General features: G+C 42.4%; 1 protein-coding gene across 1 annotated transcript in view; it reads left to right on the forward strand.

Moving 5' to 3' along the window:
- The first annotated feature begins 2,474 nt into the window (after nt 1-2,474).
- Nucleotides 2,475-18,623, forward strand: part of pitpnc1l.S (phosphatidylinositol transfer protein cytoplasmic 1 like S homeolog) — a 128,268-nt gene continuing 112,119 nt past the window's right edge. Inside the window, exon 1 of the mRNA XM_018228263.2 lies at nt 2,475-2,624. Within this exon, the coding sequence (XP_018083752.1) occupies nt 2,577-2,624 (48 nt within the window). The 5' untranslated portion in view covers nt 2,475-2,576. The remainder of the gene's footprint in view (nt 2,625-18,623) is intronic.

Consider the following 18,623-nt stretch of genomic DNA (forward strand, 5'->3'; position numbering starts at 1 on the left):
ATGTTTTAAAATGTTGAATTATGTATTTAAAATGTAACTATAGGAGATGGCTTTGTCATAAAATCGGAGCTTTCTGGGTTTCCAGATAACAGATCCTATACTGGTGTTTTCAAGGGAAAGAGTGTGACGGCCACTAGAGGGCGACACTTTGCACTGTAAGCCAATGCATTATAAGTTGGGAAATACATGTAAAAACAATATGTTATTTCAATGCACATGAAACTATCTCCCCTCATGTGTAGGGGCCCCAGAGAGTGAAGCCAAGATAGACATTCTGTGCTGCAGGGTGTGGGCAAGTCTATAGAACTAAAGAGAATACAAAGACATGTCGGGAGCTGCAGTCACGTGATATAATGTAAATACAGTATAGAGTTACTTTTGTTATATATTTACAGTGCCTCCCAACACATCTCGAGTTAAAGGGGAAATTCATCTTAAAATGAACTGGCAGCCCACAGGCACATATGAGCAGCTGAAGCAGCCAATCATCTCATATTTACAGGGGTATTTCTGCCAAACTGCCCTAGTGCTTGGGTGACAGTTGAATAGAGATGATCTTCCTCTCCATGAGCATAACTTTAACCCCTTAAAAAGGAACAAAGTCTGCCCAGGGTTAGTGATCCCATATTTTTGATTTGGCCGAACCCCCGAATCCTTTGTGAAAGATTCGGCCTAATACCAAACCGAATCCGAACCCTAATTTGCATATGCAAATTAGGGGTGGGAAGGGAAAATTATTTTATTTCCTTGTTTTGTGACAAAAAGTCCCGTGATTTCCCTCCCCACCCCTAATTTGCATAGCAAATTCGGATTCGGTTCGGCCAGGCAGAAGGATTCGGCCGAATCCGAACCCTGCTGAAAAAGGCCGAATCCTGGCCGAATCCCGAACCGAATCCTGGATTTGGTGCATCCCTATTGCTTTTAAACAGGTTACTCATTGTCTGCTATTGTCAGTGGTATAAATAGACGTTACTGGAGCCACAGCAAATATTTTGGGGCTTTTAAGCTCTTAATAAGAAAAAAACTCCCATTGGGCCCCCTTACACTCACAGGGCCCTTACCTCCGAGCTGGCTGTGGATCTGCTTCCACTGTAGATATACGAGCCGTTATTTGACAAATAAAAGCCAATTTTGCATTTTAAAAAATGTGAGCCTGCGGAATAAATCCGTACATCACTAGTGGACGGACAATGACAAAGGAACATGGTGGGGGAAGGTTTACATTACAGTGTGACCCCAAAGAGCCATGGGAAATTGGTCCCTGCGAGCAGACACTGACTATCGTGGTTTTATTTCAATGTGTAAAATCTCTCTGTAAAAAAAAATTTTGAACCTGCAACACTTGCAACACCTGAAACTGGTAAAAGCATGAATGTGATGGATTGTGGGTGCAGGTAGAAGGAATCGGGGGGATGTGGATTTCCTTATACCCCAGTCCCCCTCTCACAGGGTCATTTGTACAGACCCCTGAACAGGTACGCAGAGGGGTGACTGGGGGTTGTGACTGGGGTGCCGGCCTGGACTGGCAATCTGTGCGTTCTGGCAAATGCCTGAGGGGCTGCTGTAAGATGCCATAAACACTAAATAGTGGGCCTTTGGGGGATGAATTTGGCCTCTTTGTACTTGAAATGCCAGGGCCTATTTCAAAACTCAGTCCTGCGGGGAGGGGGCATTGCCGCCATCAAGGGGAGGGTTTTTAAGCTTGAAAGGGGGGCCGTCCATGCTACCCATGCCTTGCTAGAAGAGCCGAAAGTTTCTGAACGGACCCGACTGCTGAATGGAGTCAAAAGCTGCTGAGGAAAGTGGAAAGGTAAGTTCTACTAAACACCAATGGTTATTTTATTTTAAACTTCTGACCACCAATGTTTTTATATTGTGACATTTCTATTCTATGTGTACTGTATATTGTGAGTGGGTCCCTAAGCTCAGTAAGTGACAGCAGCACAGAGCATGTGCAGTGAATCAGCAGAAAAGAAGATGGGGAGCTACTGGGGCATCTTTGGAGACACAGATCTTTACTGCTAAAGGGCTGTGGTTGCCTTGGGCTGGTACAGAAGCACAAAACATCATGTACAACATTACTAGCTACTTCTTTGGTTAAGCTTTACTTCTCCTTTATTTGCCGCTTGGGTGACATCCAAAGACATCTGGAAGCCATAAGGACTCAAGCTGGATACATGAGTCACTTTCTGGTTGCTAGGGTAAGTTAGGCCAGCAACCAAACTTTAAATTCCATAAGCCAACCTTGGGTGCAGCTGACAAAAGTGAAAGGTATTTTTTTTTTTTTTTTTTAGCTTAGTATGAATTAGATTAGAAGTTCTACTGATAAATGTACATATTGGGTTAACTGCCCTTTAATGTCCGAGGGAGTGTGAGGCGGCGGTAGGTGGAGAGTTTGACTCTATGTAAAGGTGTGTGACTAGTGCACTGCTGAGCCGCAGTCTCTATAGAGAGAGAGAGAGGGAGGGAGAGAGGGAGGGGAGAGAGGCAGAACCCACAGTGCAAGGTGAGAGAAGAAGCAGCAGCAGTGCACAAGCTAAAGTTTTCCCTGAGTGCAGCGCCAGTGCCGGGCCGCGATGTTGCTGAAGGAATACCGCATCTGTATGCCCCTCACTGTGGAGGAGGTGAGTCCAGGGGTCCAACGTGGCTTCTATGCCCGGCGGCTACTGAGCCATTCCGCTGCTTGTTGTGTCTGTGTATTTGTATCATTTACTGTAATACTGACAGAGAAGCGCTGCCTGGAAATCGCTCTGGACTGAGGGCTTGTAGGGGAACGATCCGTACAATACGCACTTCCAGCTGGAAATCGCTCCTGCCTGCTGCGTCAGTCGTGATTATATCGCTTGTCAGTAGCATGTCGCGCGCGGAATTCCTTTATATTTGTATATATTTATATTACTGATAACCCCCCCTGACTCATCTGCTGCGACTTATAGAATTAATAAACTAATAATCATAGAACCCCCTGCGATTTCCTGCAGCAGTGACAGACTGGACTTTCTGATGCAGCACAGTGAGCTCAGCTTGGGATCGTTGGGAGCTGTAGTTCAGCCACAGCATTACATTAACAGCAAGAGTTGGACATTGCAAGGAATTTGTAACTTATGATCAGGCGTCTCAAATCCCACTAGTTATGTCAAGACATTGCCAGTGTGGCAGCGGTTACCTGAATCTGTATTCTGCTGCTGGGCCCCCCTGCACCCCACTGCTGCCTTTAACACACAAAGTTAGCGACGGGTGAATTTCTACTGTTTTGCATTGTCGAAAAATTAGCGAATTTCCAGTGAAATCCACAAAACGGCGAAAAATTCTCTTTTCCGAAGCTAAAGAATCATGTATTCTGCTTCTGGGCCCCCCCTGCACCCCACTGCTGCCTTTAACCCTCAAAGTTAGTGATAGGCGAATTTCTCCCGTCTCGCTTTGCTGAAAAAAATTCATGAAACTCGAATTTTGACGCCTGCGTCAATTTTCCCCCATTTCGCCCAAAAAATTGTGAATTTCTCGCGAAATTAACGAAATGGTGACAAATTCACAAAACTCAAATTTTGATGCCTGCGTCTATTTTGACGCTGGTATTAAAGTCAATGGACGTCCGAATAATGTTGATGAGCAACTTTTCCGACATGCGTCCACATCCAAAGAATCATGTATTGTGCTGCTGTGCCCTCCTGCACCCCACTGCTGCCTTTAACCCTCAAACTGCCACTGCACTCAGTATGGGCATTGTGTGGCAAACTCTGACAGTCCCAATGTGCATTTTGCAAAACTGGGCACATTCTAAACTGAAACTATTGGCCAGGACAGATTTTGCAGCCTTTCCCTGCTACTGAAACTAGTCTGGGACTGCAGTGGGTCATATTGTAGGAAGGAACATGTTCTATAAGGGGTTACACAGACCAACCACTTACGTCCCGACCCAGAGGCTAACACGCTCAGCGGAGAGTAAACATGGAATACACCCTAATAAACTCATAGGGAAAGGAAGCAATGACAAATCTATGTCTTGTATACACTTACAGTAGCCCTAAGCAAATGCTACAAGCCCTCAGACAAAGGTTACATTCCCGGCTTTATTCTACTTTAGAGAACATGACGGAAAGCACAGGAATTAATGGGTTAATATACCCTGTGCATAAGGAGTTAATGTTTGTTTTGTAATGCCTCATTCTGTTTTTAACTCTTGAATGGTGAAGAACAAAAATATTTCCCTTTGATGCTGAGGAAACGGAACGTTGGTGATTATAAGTTGTTTGTGCAGTCAGTCTGATGTTGGCCTTAGGGTAAGGGCACACCTGGCGATTCGAGGAAACTTCGGAAAACGAAGCGCCGCGGCTTATGGAACTGTACTTTTTTTTTTTAGGGTCCCTGGGGATCAGGCTCTTGTAGTGACAGGGGCTGGGCTAGTATCGGATTGGGCCACTGGGATACCACTACTGGTGGGCCTCTTGCTTCTAAGCATTTGGCCTATTTCATGGTCATTACCTATTTCTTAACAGGTTTATAGTGGAAGATATATATAGATATAAAAGACTAGGAGAATAAAGAGGTTGAGTGAGGAGAGGAGGAATAATAGTTTGAAAAGTGGGTCCACGGTCTAAGGTTTTCTGGTGGGCCCCTGGTATCCCAGTCCGACACTGATTGGGGTAAATGAGTCTACTGTATAATGGGTGTCAGTACAACCACATAAGCTTTGTTGTTAAACTACAACTGAAGGAATGTGATGAGGTGTAACTTTTCAATATTCGCCTTCCTCTTCTGACTCTTTCCAGCTTTAAAGGAAAAGTTAAGCCTAACTAAAGAAGTAGCTAGAAATGTTGTACATGATGTTTTGAGCTTCTGTACCAGCCCAAGGCAACCACAGCCCTTTAGCAGTAAAGATCTGTGTCTCCAAAGATGCCCCAGTAGCTCCCCATCTTCTTTTCTGCTGATTCACTGCACATGCTCTGTGCTGCTGTCACTTACTGAGCTTAGGGACCCACTCACAATATACAGTACACATAGAATAGAAATGTCACAATATAAGGCTGATTAGTAATTAATACAGATAATTACCACATGGCAGCACAGAAACCAGTGCAATTAGCATCAGAATTTAATAATCAGCAAACCTGTAGCATCAGCTTATATTACAGCCAGGGAAGCTCATTTTCTGCTGGATAATTAGTGACGAGCCCTAAGCTTAGCTTCTCAACAGCCAATCAGAGCCCACTGAGCATGTGAGTGTCACAGACACTTTCCAAGATGGTGACCCCCCTGTGACAAGTTTGAAGTCCTGGATCATTGCTGCTATTGACGAGCTGAAACTTTAGCCTCGTGCAATAAGCTCATTATATAAAATATGCCATTTTTAGCCACATTCATTTTTAAGGTTTAGTTCTCCTTTAAAATGGGAGTCACTGACCCGAGTAACAAAAAAGGGTTTGCTCAGCGAGGCTACAGTTATAGTGTTAGTCATATATATGTGTTCTATTAAGACCCTCCTCTATTCATATCCCTGTCTTTCTAACCGTTGCTTGGTTAAATTGAACCCCAGCAACCACATAGCTGCCAGTGGAGAGCTGCTGAACAAAACCCTAAATAACACAAAAAAACTGAAATAATGAAGAATGAAGACCAATTGCAAACAGTGCCAGAAGAGCACTCTCGATATCATTCTAAAAGTTCATTTAAAGGTGAACAACCTCTTTAAACAACAACCCAAGGGCTGTTGATACAACGTTTTATTTTTCCCATCATGCTCCAAAATATTTACAGTCCCCTACCAACGCCCAGTGATCTGCCGGGCCCTCTATGTGGGGGGCCCAGAAGGGGCCCTGAAGGGGCTCAGTACAATTGTACCCCGCTTTCATCTTCTGTAGCTGTCTGGCAGCCAGGATAGATTACAAGACAGTGCCTGTTACTCGAAACATTGCTGCCCAACTTTTGCCAAATATCATATCACATACCTCCTAACATTTTGGAAGTAAAAAGAGGGACAAAATTTTTTTTTCACAAGTAGCACAGCAAATTTGTTTGACCCGCCCCTTTCTTTGGCCACACCCCCTAATTACCATGTTCATTTTACAAAATTTGGCAGGTTATGAAAGTTTGAAAATAATTCTCCTTATCTAAACTGTTTTTTTGTGTCTCAAAATTATTACAAAGTATCTTATTTGCACATGTTAGCTGTTCTGTGCTCTCTGCTAAAAGCCAATTAAGTTAGAAACTTTGTTTCTTATACCAGCTGTTCATTGCAGAGAAAATAGGGACTTTCCAGTACAAATGAGGGACTGCGGGTTGAGCTGTCAAAAGAGGGATTCTCCGAAAAAGGGACAGTTGGGAGGTATGATATCAGGCCAGATGCATGGGGTCCTTGGTTCAAATCCAGCCAGGGCACTGCATCACATCTATTTAGGTTAACTGACTCCTGATAAGTGTTTTTGAATTTAAAAGGGGCCTTAGATTGCAAGCTCCGCTGGTGTATCTGTAAAGAACTGCCTCATATGTTCCCAAGGTAGGCTGCTTTAAACCACAACCTGCCTGTTTTATTCCGGCATAGCATGAGTTCTGATCTATCTAGAAATAACCAGTTAGGCCGGTGATTGAATATTTTTTAGTTTCATTTGGCAGTGCACCTGCTATCCGGTTAATGCAGAATAATTCATGATTCTGCAGCCTTTACTATAAGTGCAGTTGACGCAGCTCCCATCGTCCCAGCAGGTTGTGCACAAGAACTAAGCAAAGACATATGGGGTGTTTACATTTAATGACATTACATATGTCACAGGCTTGACACCTAAAGAGAAAATGCTGAGGAAACTCTTCATCGGGTGAAGAATGTTTAGTTCCTGCATCGGCTCTCCTTAAAGGAAAACGATACCCCTCTAGCAATGTAGGTCTCTATAAAAAGATATTGCAGCTTGTGTAAAACCCTGCTTCATGTAAATAAACCATTTTCACAATACAGGTATGGGATCCGTTATCCAGAAAGCTCCGAATTACAGAAAGGTTGTCGCTCATAGACTCCATTATAATCAAATAATCCAAATTTTTAAAAATGATTTCCTTTTTCTCTGTAATAATAAAACAGTAGCCTGTACTTGATCCCAACTAAGATATAATTAATCCTTATTGGAAGCTAAACCAGCCTATTGGGTTTATTTAACATTTACATGATTTTCTAGTAGACTTAAGGTATCCAAATTACGGAAAGATCCATTATCTGGAAAACCCCAGGTCCCGAGCATTCTGGATAACAGGTCCTTTACCTGTAATATACTTTTTTTAGTAGTATGTGCCATTGGGTAATCATAAATAGAATACTGCCATTTTAAAAAATAAGGGCCGTCCCCTGGGATCCTACGATTCACGGTGCAAACAAACATGTTAGGTCACATGAGCCAATTAACAGACAGATTTGTGTCTTTTGCTTCCACGCTTCTTCCCGTTACTGTTACAGTTGTAGTATTTCTGGTCAGGTGATCTCTGAGGCAGCACACAGACCATCACAAAATCGTGGCTCAAGGCAAGAGATGTAAAAGGGCAAGATTTACTTATATATATGTAAACCAGTTTGATAAGATTCTTTAATATGTCACTTAATATGATATAAACTATCTATTGCTCAAGTATTCATTTTGGGGGTATAGTTTTCCTTTAATCTGTTTTCTGCATTAAACTGAGGGGTAACTTTGTTGGGGATGGAATGGAATGAGTTGTAAAGCCTTTGAAAAAGCAGATTGGTGGTCAGCCTCGGTTGGTGCTAATGGAAGATAGTATCACTGGTGTAATAAATACATACAGGCAGCGATGCAAGTATTTGTTTGGTACATCCATTATTGTGCTGAAGGGTTGATATCAAAATAGAGAACATGAACAGCTGCTGTCAGCATGAAAATGGCCAAAAGAGGGGGGAACTTGATCCGGTTACTATTCTTGGGTCAGAACAAATAAAGGAAGAATGGGACTAGTGTAGTATTTCTACACCCTTATCTCACGGCCCCAAATTATGTTGCAAGACCAGGAGAGGGATTGGAAATCACCCACTGCCATTTTGTTCAGTAGGAATAGCATAAAAAGTTTAATTGCCATAAGTACTATATGCTTTGAGGCAGTGACCCCACCAACCTTAGCCAGCTTAAACGGATTCTGTCATGATTTTTATGGCATAGTTTTTATCACTCATGTGTATATTGCATGTAATTCATTTAACCATTCAAAATGTTATTCTTGAATCAATACATTGATTTTTTAAACTGTAATATTGGTGTGTAGGCAGCCATCTCAGGTTATTGTGTCTGGTGATGTGCTTTCAGAAAGAACCAGCACTTCAAAATGGAACTGCTTTCAGATAAGCTATTGTTTCTCCTACTCAATGTAACTTTAGGAGTCGCAGCTTGGGTTAGCGACTTGGATTTTTACTATTGATTGCTGTTTTCATATCAACCACCAGGGCATGGAAGCAGTTTTAACAATGCAGGTGCCAGGGAGCTGTTATCTGGTTACCTTTACCGCTGTTCTACTACTGGGGGGAAAGGGAGGTGGGTGATACCACTCCAATTTACAGTGCAGCAGTAAAGATTGCCTGAAGTTTAAAATTGCAAGTCACGTGACTGAGGTCACCTGGGAAAATTACAACATGTCTAGCCACATGTTAGATTTCAAAATTAAATATAACAAAAATCTGTTTGTTTTTTTGAAAAATGAGTTTCAATGTAGGATCCTGCTGGAGTAACTAATGTATTTTGTAATAACAATATTTTCCCATGACAGAATCTCTTTAAGTGCCACCAGCTGTAGAATTAACAATGTCCATATAAAAGCACCATTGCTTCAATACTTTATGTGATTGGGCTTTGATGTGTACCATGCCTTCACTGGCAAGATAAAAGGACCCTGGCATGTGAGGGCACAATTGATCCTTCTTTCAAAAGTTTAGAACAGCAGCCAATTCGCAAAAGTTACCTTGCCATATTGGCTCTTTGAAGAGACCTTCTACCACGGTGAGTAGTATGATCCAATCATTTGATGGTGGCTACAAAATTGGATCAACCTGGATCCTCTCCTCGATTACCCACGCATCGCATCCTCCACCTAGTGAGAAGGTTCGCTCCCAGTTTGGATAGACTATGATTAAAAAATGGTCCGTTCAAAGCCTCAGGGAGGATGGTCTAAAGGTGGCAGATTAAAGCTGCTGATATCAGTCCTTTAGACCGATGTGTGGGCGCTCCAGACGGGTCCTTCCGATCGATATCAAGCCAAAAATCGGTCAAGTTTGATTTTTTTCTACGATCCAGAACTGCATTGGCTAGTTGATGTGGTCCTTTGACCCGTCGGTGGCCATTCACAGCATTGTAATCCGATCCCCAGGGCCGAACGTTCGGATTTACCCAATATCGCCCCGCCGTTAGTGGGCATATCGGCTTAAGATCCACTCGTTTTCCGACCTTGCCAAACGAGCGGATCTTATAGTGCATGGCCACCTTTAGTTGAACAAACTGCCTACCAGCTTTTTAATGTCAGTGTGTACATCATAGTAAAAGATTCAAGTGGACTTTCCCTTTAATTCTATATCAGATCAGCAAGTGTCTTAGCTCCATAGTCTCTCATTGTTGCTGTTCTCCAGCCATGTATCATATTTATTTACAGAGTTTTACAGCCACTGTGTAATTATGGTACAGAAACTGGTGCTGCTGTACATTAATGCACTATATCCTCATTTGACTCTGTTCATGTTGCAGCTGATGCGGCTTTGTATTTTGTTGGTTTAAAACTACAATTGTGAGTGTTCTGGCTGCTTAGGTGCAATAAAATATATGCCTGCTTGTCTCTGTCTGCGGTTGTAAGGATATATTGTTATAATACGCAAAAGCCATGAATATCTTGTAAATTATATCCTTATAAATGGTGAGTTCTGATGTCATCAGTTATAAACAGTGAGTTCTGATGTCATTTCTGTCACATGACTCCCTGAAACTTGTGTATTATAATAAATAAAGTACCCCCAGTTGTAAAATATGAGGATATTAGAAGCTACCTCGGAGTTCTGTGACCTGTAGAAAAACACTCGGCCTTCGGCCTCGTGTTTTTATATGGTCATGAAACTCCTCGGTAACTTATAATATCCTTATATTTTACAAGAGGGGGTACTTTATTCACTATATCATAGCTTTTCTGGTTCTGATTTATTAAACCAATTTATCAGGAGAGAGTTCTCCTGCAGGTCTGTTATCAGCTGGCTTGTACAATACTCCTTCAGTAGTGATGGGCGAATTTCTCCCGTTTCACTTCAACGAAAAACTTGCGAATTTCCTGTGAAATTCACGAAATGGCGAAACATTTGCGAAACTTGCATGTTGACGTCTGTGTCCATTCACGTAAATTTTGGCGGCATTAAAGTCAATGGGCGTCTGTATAGTGTTTTCCGGCGCGCGTCCAAATTTTTTTAACATGGTGAATTTTTGCGGGAGTTTCACAAATGTATCTGCCGCTGGCAAATGTGGAGATTCACCGCAAATTTGCGCCCGGTGAATTTATTCGCCCATCGCAATCCTTCAGTAGTGTATGGATGGCACATAAGGAGTTTTAGAGAAGCCTCAGCTTCAGTGATGCACTAGAGGTCCTACAGGAGTCGTGCAGTTTACTCAACCAGAAGTTGACACCATCACGGTGTTTGGAAATGAAATCACCTGACAAAGTCAATGTTTGCTAAGTATTGACTTTTCTGCAGTTGTCTTTGGCTTCGGCTTTGATTTCCTGCTTGGAAGCTGCAGCTGTTAGGAAAGTGGTTGAAAGTAAAGATAATTAAACAAAAGTTACTTCTAAATGATAGACGCCAGTGTATAGGACACTCAGATGGGCCTACTCAAGCAATATCAAAACGGCCAGATATCGATAGGACTGTAAAAAAAACTTGTCAGGGCGATGATGATAATGCAGTCGTTGGCCTGACAACCTGTATCCCCGTCATTGTGATCTGATTGTTTCGGCCAATATCGCCTGCATCAGACAGGGGCACTGGAGGCCCACCAGGGCTGCAACATCAAGGGCCCCCTCTCAACCACCAGGGACTTTCTCCTCCTGATGTCCACTGCCCTGATATTGCACACGTGTGTTATGTCACATTGCATCAAGCTTACCTCCTTTGTTCTTAAAAAGGGATACTTAAAGCACTGCTTATCTTATTGGCGCTCTATAAATAAATGACGATGATGATGATGATGATGATCATACTGTCATAGGAAATTTTTTTTTTTCCAAAACGCATCAGTTAATAGTGCTGCTCCAGCAGAATTCTGCACTGAAATCGATTTCTCAAATGAGCAAACAGATTTTTTTATATTCAATTTTGAAATCTGACATGGGGCTAGACATATTGTCAGTTTCCCAGCTGCCCCCAGTCATGTGACTGATAAACATCAGCCACTCTTTACTGCTGTACTGCAAGTTGGAGTGATCACCCCCAGCAGCCTAACAACAGAACAATGGGAAGGTAACCAGATAACAGCTCCCTAACACAAGATACCAACTGCCTGGTAGATCAGTTACATTGAGTAGGAGAAACAACAGGCTGCCAGAAAGCAGTTCCATCCTAAAGTGCTGGCTCTTTCTGAAAGCACATGACCAGGCAAAATGACCTGAGATGCACCTACACACCAATATTACAACTAAAAAATACACTTGTTGGATTAGGAATGAAATTTTACATTGTAGAGTAAATTATTTGCAGTGTAAACAGTGTAATTTAGAAATAGAAACTACATCATAAAAATCACGACAGAATCCCTTTAAACTCTGAGAAGGTGTCCGGTTGGGGGAGCAAACCTGAGCTGGGGCGGGGCAGGCCCACATTTGTGAAAAGACCACATGGAGCAAAGAGTTTCAGCAAGTGAACTTGTCATATTAGCATAATTGATTTGCTCACTATAATGAAATACTTAAATAATTGGGTAACAAGCAGACAACCCTGCTGAGTGAGGCCTTGCTTAGACAAGTTGACAGATGTGGCAAAGAAAAACCTGTAGGGCAATGTCATATATTAGAGATAATAATTCACTTTAGACTGAATGTGATTCCTATTCAATTTCCAATACATAGTTTGGCTATGGGAAGAATAGACAAAAAAAAACATTTTTAATTTGGTTTTATACATTTTTGGTCCCCAAAAAGGACAATCCGTGCAGTCTCAGGATATGTGAAGCTAACACAGCTTGCCATAGACATCTGCACTTGGAACCACATGCCTGTAGCTCTCTATGGTCTGTGTATGATAATACATGTATGGGACCTGTTATCCAGAATGCTTGGAACCTGGGGTTTTCCAGATAATGGTTCTTTCTGTAATTTGGATCTTTATACCTTCTGTCTACTAGAAAATAAAGTAACCATTAAATAAGCCCAATAGGCTGGCTTTGCTTCCAATAAGGATTAATTATATTTTAGTTGGGATCAAGTACAAGGTACTGTTTTATTATTACACAAAAAAAGGGAAATCATTTTTAAAAATTTGGATTATTTGGATAAAATGGAGTCTATGGTAGACGGTCTCTCCGTAATTCGGAGCTTTCGGGATGACGGGTTTTGAAAATAACTGATCCCATACCCGTAAAAGGATATTTATTAACTTTACCCATCATTCAAAGGCTTTTGGTGGTGTCCATGTCATCTCATATGATGGGAAAAGCAGTGGTGTAGCACAGGGTTGCGATTGGACCAGGGCCCGCACCCCGTAGGGCCCCCCCCCGGTAGATCACGCCCAGCTGTAGCTGGCGTCTGTAGCTGCAAAGAAAATCGGCACGGAGGAAGGGGTGCTGCACGACCCCGACCCAGAAACTTCACAGACAGACACACAATATAGGACTTTTGCTTCACCAGGAATTGTGAAATGTTCTTACTTTATCAGAAAGTGCACCTTACAGGCATTGTTTGGGTTAAAAACACTGATTTGCTGGGAAGGTGTCACCCCATGCATTTCCTTGCAGACATAGGTGTAGGGAAGGGCACATTGTTAGCCTCACTAGTGCCATTGTGTTCAAATGGTTTTTTGCTTTAGATTTATAGATACAGTTCCGTTAGTAATGTGGTACCAAACTCATAGTCTGGTCTGCAGTGCGTCTACAGTCATGTCAAGCACAGTTCCTAACTACTACTATAAAAGCAGAATATAAAAAGATAGTATAATTAGGGTTAGATGGCAAAAAGAACACTTGGTCACCTTCAACTGTTGCTTTTAATGGTTGTGGGGAATTGTACGTCAGTAGCAGCTGAAGTGATTTTGGTTGGTAGGTTGAACAGCCCTAAATTATATAGATAATGGGATCCAGTGAAGTCTGACTATTGTATGTAAGCCTGTGAATGTTTCTAGAGAGGATGAAGGATGTCAGCGAACAAATACCTGTTACTGTTGAGCAATAAGAATATCAGATATATCTCTCTTCGGCCGGACTGGAGCCTTGGGGGCCCACCGGGGCTGCAAAATGAAGGGTCCTCCTGGCAGTCCCTGGGGTGCCCCTCCTGACTTCTAAGCACTGCGGCACAACAGCTGCTCAGCAGGGGGAGCAGGTCTGGGCCGGTGGGTCCCATGAGGGTCTGGGCTCATTGGGTTTTTTCCCAGTGCACCACTGGCCCAGTCTAACCTTGGTAGCTCCCCATGAAGATAAGCCTCTCTGCCTACATTGTAGAAGAATAAACAGACATAGGACATACTGTAACTAGTGAGATCTAATAGAGCTGGAAGCCACTGAAATGGGTTGTTTTTGTGTCTCTTCTTGCAAGTTGAGCTTGTGGAGACCTGGCTGATAATGATAGTACAAGGTGTTGATGTTTGTTATGGAGCAGGAGGAAAAAGTCTGTTGGGAAAGGATCCGAGTAGACTTTCGGAAGTTTAAATGAAGAGTTGGATTAATCAGCAAATCATTCCTTCATTTAGGAATGGACAGATATTGGCTGTAAGTCTTGACCATTCTGTAATTTGGGACATATTTGTGCCCCTTGTGTGATCAGGGTTGCTGGAAAATCTCCTCAGTTGAGCACCACTTCAAGCTGTAAATTTGGTCCCAGACCAACAGATTTACACAGCGAAGTTATTTGATCATGCGATAAGATCAAGCTGGTTTGGATCAACACTTGTGTGACTAGAACTGGTGGCTATGGTCATTTGTACTGGAATAGGGCAGATCTTGCCCATATAAAGCAGGTCACATATTGACTGAATGTCAGAGTATCTGACCTGACGCTCTTCTGACCAAGCCTGGGACCATTTGAAAATGTAAATCTGAGCCTTTTATTGCATTACCTGCCATTCACATCATCTCTACTGGAACATACTTCTTGGAGAAATTTTAAATGTTAATTTCTGATATTTATGAAATGCAAAGATGATAAAAGTAAAATGATTTGCAAAACCAGAATCCGCTGTGGTAAGGTTCTCCCTGATTTTTGTTGTAAGCAGTTCCCTGTAGACACTGACACGTTAGAGATCAAATAATTTATCAGAGGATAATTTAGAGAGGAAGACAAGCTTAGCGGGAGGGTTTACTATAGATAGCAGAGGAGAGACTGTCAGATAAAAGGGAATCTAATTAACAGAGTGCCCCTGTAGTGGAGAATGCACAGAAGCAATGAAAACGTTGCTTTATCTACTAATGCTGCTAGTGAAGGTAACGGAACTTGGACCATTACCGAGCACAAGAAATGGAGGGAGCAGATTTTACCTGAAAGACAGAGAAGGGTACACAGAACAAATTTATATCATCTATAACCTTGTGGCAAAGATTTACTTGCAATTTACTGTCCATAGGTCGATAGTCGTGAAATACATAACAGGAATCCAATGATGTATAAATGTAACACTGGATGTTCTGAGCTGGAAGCAGGGCCATGGTGAAATTGCTCATTTAGTATAGAGACTGAGTAAAATAAAAACTGTTACATTAGTCTTCCAAACGGAAGAAACAAGATGGGATTGAAGATGAAAATGATATGAATATTTTTCTGGGTGATTTTTCTTTTTTTTAACTAAATTTATTTACAGAGCATAAGACTTGAAGGCAAATGAAACTCAGAGTAAGGGGTCCACCTACCCAATCCCCAAGAGCCTCCGAAGGATAACCCTGCTCTCCAGTGCTCAGTGACGTAACTTAAGAAACCCGGGCCCCCTCTGCATATAATCTCGGGAGACCTGGGATCCCCCCCTGCCGCATATACCTTCAGCTCACCCGCAATCAGAGCCAGATTAAGAAAAAACTGGCCCTAGGTACCGTAGTGATATAAGGGCCCCCTGCTTTATAACTGCTTTGCAGCGTGGGGGAAAGCATCCACCTCAGTTACTGTTAAACTAAGGTTACACCAGATTTTTAGAGTGAAACCTGGGGCTAGAGGCAAGATGGAAGAAATTCTATGTTTGTTACTCTCATAGAAGGGTGACACAGTGACAATTCCATGTATAATACCCATAGAACTCTTATAAAGATGGCACAGTGGCAATTTCATGTATAATACCCCCAGAGCTATAAGAAGGACCAGATGAGAGTGGATCCACTTTTCTCAGTGTCTGCATACAAAATGCAGACCAAGCATGATATCACAGATTGCTCACTGTGCATGCGCATTTGCGACTTATAGGGTACATTTTTGAGATATAGATCTCAAAAAGGCCAGCAAAAACAGGATCATGCACTCAATTTTCTAAATCCCTTACGTGTGTCCTTTCACTCTCTGTCTCCTTTTTTATCCCACTGACCTTCTTTCCTTTTTATCTTTTACCTCTTGACTCTCTCTCTTCTGCTGCACTTCTCCAAGCTTGTCTTGCCACTATCTGTTACAAGGGCAGGGGTCTCTGATGATCTGACAAGAGCTGGCACACTTCTCTGCCTGCTTATGATCCATTGGTGAAGTTTCATGTGACCCAGGGTCACACATCGGGTCTGGGGCTAGGAGTGTGCTTTGCGCTGTGAGGCTGCTACTTAGCAGCTGTTTCACCTTTCTTCATGGATGGCTGCATCACTCTCTGTCATAGATCACATCAAACTGGAGAGCAGAAGCCTTGCAGAGGTTCGGATTACCAGCACCATCTCCGAACTGTGTCCTGAAGGTCGCACAACCTACCGAGGAAGCAGGCCCCGCCGGGCTCCCTGTACCCCTGCTTCCTCGGTTACGCCACTGCCCATGCTGCTCTTAAAATGCAGAATTGTGCAATGAAGTTGGTGGCCTCCATGCTACCATGACTGACCACTCAACTTCTGAACCTCTGAGACAAAGGGGGTAGCAGTGCTATATTTATGGTGGTGGCCTCAGATCTTTGTGCTCCAAAAAAGAGACACTTATGGCAGTTCACCTGTTTGCACTTATTTATTACACATGGCCAATGACCCCATAAACATTTTCTTGCTTTAAGTGCCCATGCTCCTGGTTGGAGATTGCCAGGAGAGAGCAAAGCAAAATGCAAAGAAACCTGTGGGGATTCTTTGCTTTGGGATAGGGAAAGAAGACCAGTGGAGGGGACATCTTTGGCTCAAATTTCCCTACAGAATTGTGCCTAGAAAAGGAAAATCCCCTGGAATCTGTCTCTACAGGCCATGAAAAAAGCTTGATGTCCCTGCAACTGACTTTTAAATATTTAATGTGGTTAGAAGGTCAATTTCGCTAACCAGTTCTGGTTTTAGAAAGCAATCCATTCTCTCTATTGCTTTTCTTCCAGAGATGCTTTATTCAGACATTATTGCTTATTAAAGCCAATTGAGCATTTTCCCTGATACTATCAGTACTATAGGGCACTGTTTCATTAGAGTATTCGTTTACGTCATGTACTCTCCCTTATTCAAATATATAACTGAATCCCATTCATGGGAATGTCTTTTAGTTTGGCATGAAGGGCCAAATTGGGCTGTTGGTTTCTCTATGAGTTTCTAGTTTAATAATATCTGGAAGGCATTAAATAGCTTTAGTGTGCATTTATAGGAATGTAAAGTGAATCCTAATTCCAATAAGAGTACATTGCTCCTCTATAAAGTTCCTGGGGGAAAGTCAGAATCATGACCTCCTATTTATACCCGAGACTTGAGTCATTCCTGACTTTGTTGATTTGACATTTTCCAAGGTTGTGTCTCAGTTCAATGCACGATGCCTATTGGCCATGGTGAAACGACTGCTTTGGAAATAGGCCTTTTAAATGACTTGTGCTCGTAGTATAAATGGCTTGTGCTCATGGTTTAAATGATTTGATCTCATAGTTGAAATGACTTGTGCTCACAGCATATTTTTCCTCTATAAATGGCATAACGGTAGATTAAAATAATAAAGGATCTTATTACAAAAATTGCCGGAACCCACACATGTTCCTGCTATCTAAATCTATGAACTGGGTGGGGGAGGAAGAAAAAAAATCTGCTGCTGATCCTTAAATTATACAGTAGAGTTTATGGCACCCGTAGCTTTTGCATGCTGCCATTTTCTTGATCAAAGTGACCCTTTCGTGGCTACATATTCCCAACTTGGAAATCACATTTAAATGGCAGCATGGAGGAATGTTTAATTCACAAGGGGCAAGGAATTCTTTTTATGAATGACCCCCCCGTGAATAAAAATGGTTAACTTTTTACCCAGAGCTGACGTTCCTCTGCCTTACAAAGTGCACAGACCAGGACAGACTCCCAGTGAGCATAACAGTCAACTTCCCCTATTTCATTGGACTGTACCTGATTTGGTGTAGGGGCAGTGACATCACTTCCAGAGGCAGGTAGGCGAGATGACTTCACTTCCTATGATATCATCGACTAAAGGGGAAAAAATGGCGGCACAGGAAAAGGATTGCTGCGTGGTGCTTAGGTATCAGGAAAGTGCTTGTAATCACTTGAAAACACTGTTTTCCTTGCACAGAAGTCTTCCTTTCTGATAGGTGATTATGTTTTAATAGATCAAAGTCAAATGTTCACGACAATTTCCATATGTATTATGGTCTGACAAAGTGCTGGCAAGAACCATCATGATTGCTGAATGTTCATGCATCTGTTTTTGTTCCGCAGTGGGAGAGATTTATGGAATGTTTTGATCTCCTTTAAAGAAGAACTAAAGATGAACATAGAAATGCAATACACTGGGGCTTACAATTTTGAGCAAAATCACTATGTATTTTTTCTACAGTGCAGTGTTTTCCCCAGAATTCCAGCGTCATTGTCGTTGCAAAGCCGGACATTGCAACTGACTGATGCAGTTGCCGAATGTAATTGTGCAGTAGTCTGACATTATTTCCAGTGTTTGGTGTGTGAGTGAATTCTGCATCAGATTCCTAAAATGCCTGTACACACTACCCATTAAGGGAACCCTGGTTCTACTTTTAGGATTTAGTTCTCCTTTAAAAACCGCTGTTGACGCAGGGGTCAACAGCGGTTGATTAAAGGAGAACTAAATTCTAAAGTTAAAAAAAACCCTACCCCCCTATCCTACATAGACCCCCCTCCCTCCTCCCCCCAGGTTAAGTGTTACCTCGGGCAAATGCTTCTAACGTTTTACTTACCCCTCGGTGCAGATTCAGGCATTGGAGTTCACGGGCTCCATCTTCAGCCGCTTCGGTAATCTTTTAATAAGACCAGCGTGGCAGCATGCGCAGTTGATGCAATTTTCTGTTTTGTGACAACTGTGCATGCGCC

Source organism: Xenopus laevis, chromosome 7S, assembly GCF_017654675.1.
Source record: "Xenopus laevis strain J_2021 chromosome 7S, Xenopus_laevis_v10.1, whole genome shotgun sequence".
NCBI lineage: Eukaryota > Metazoa > Chordata > Amphibia > Anura > Pipidae > Xenopus > Xenopus laevis.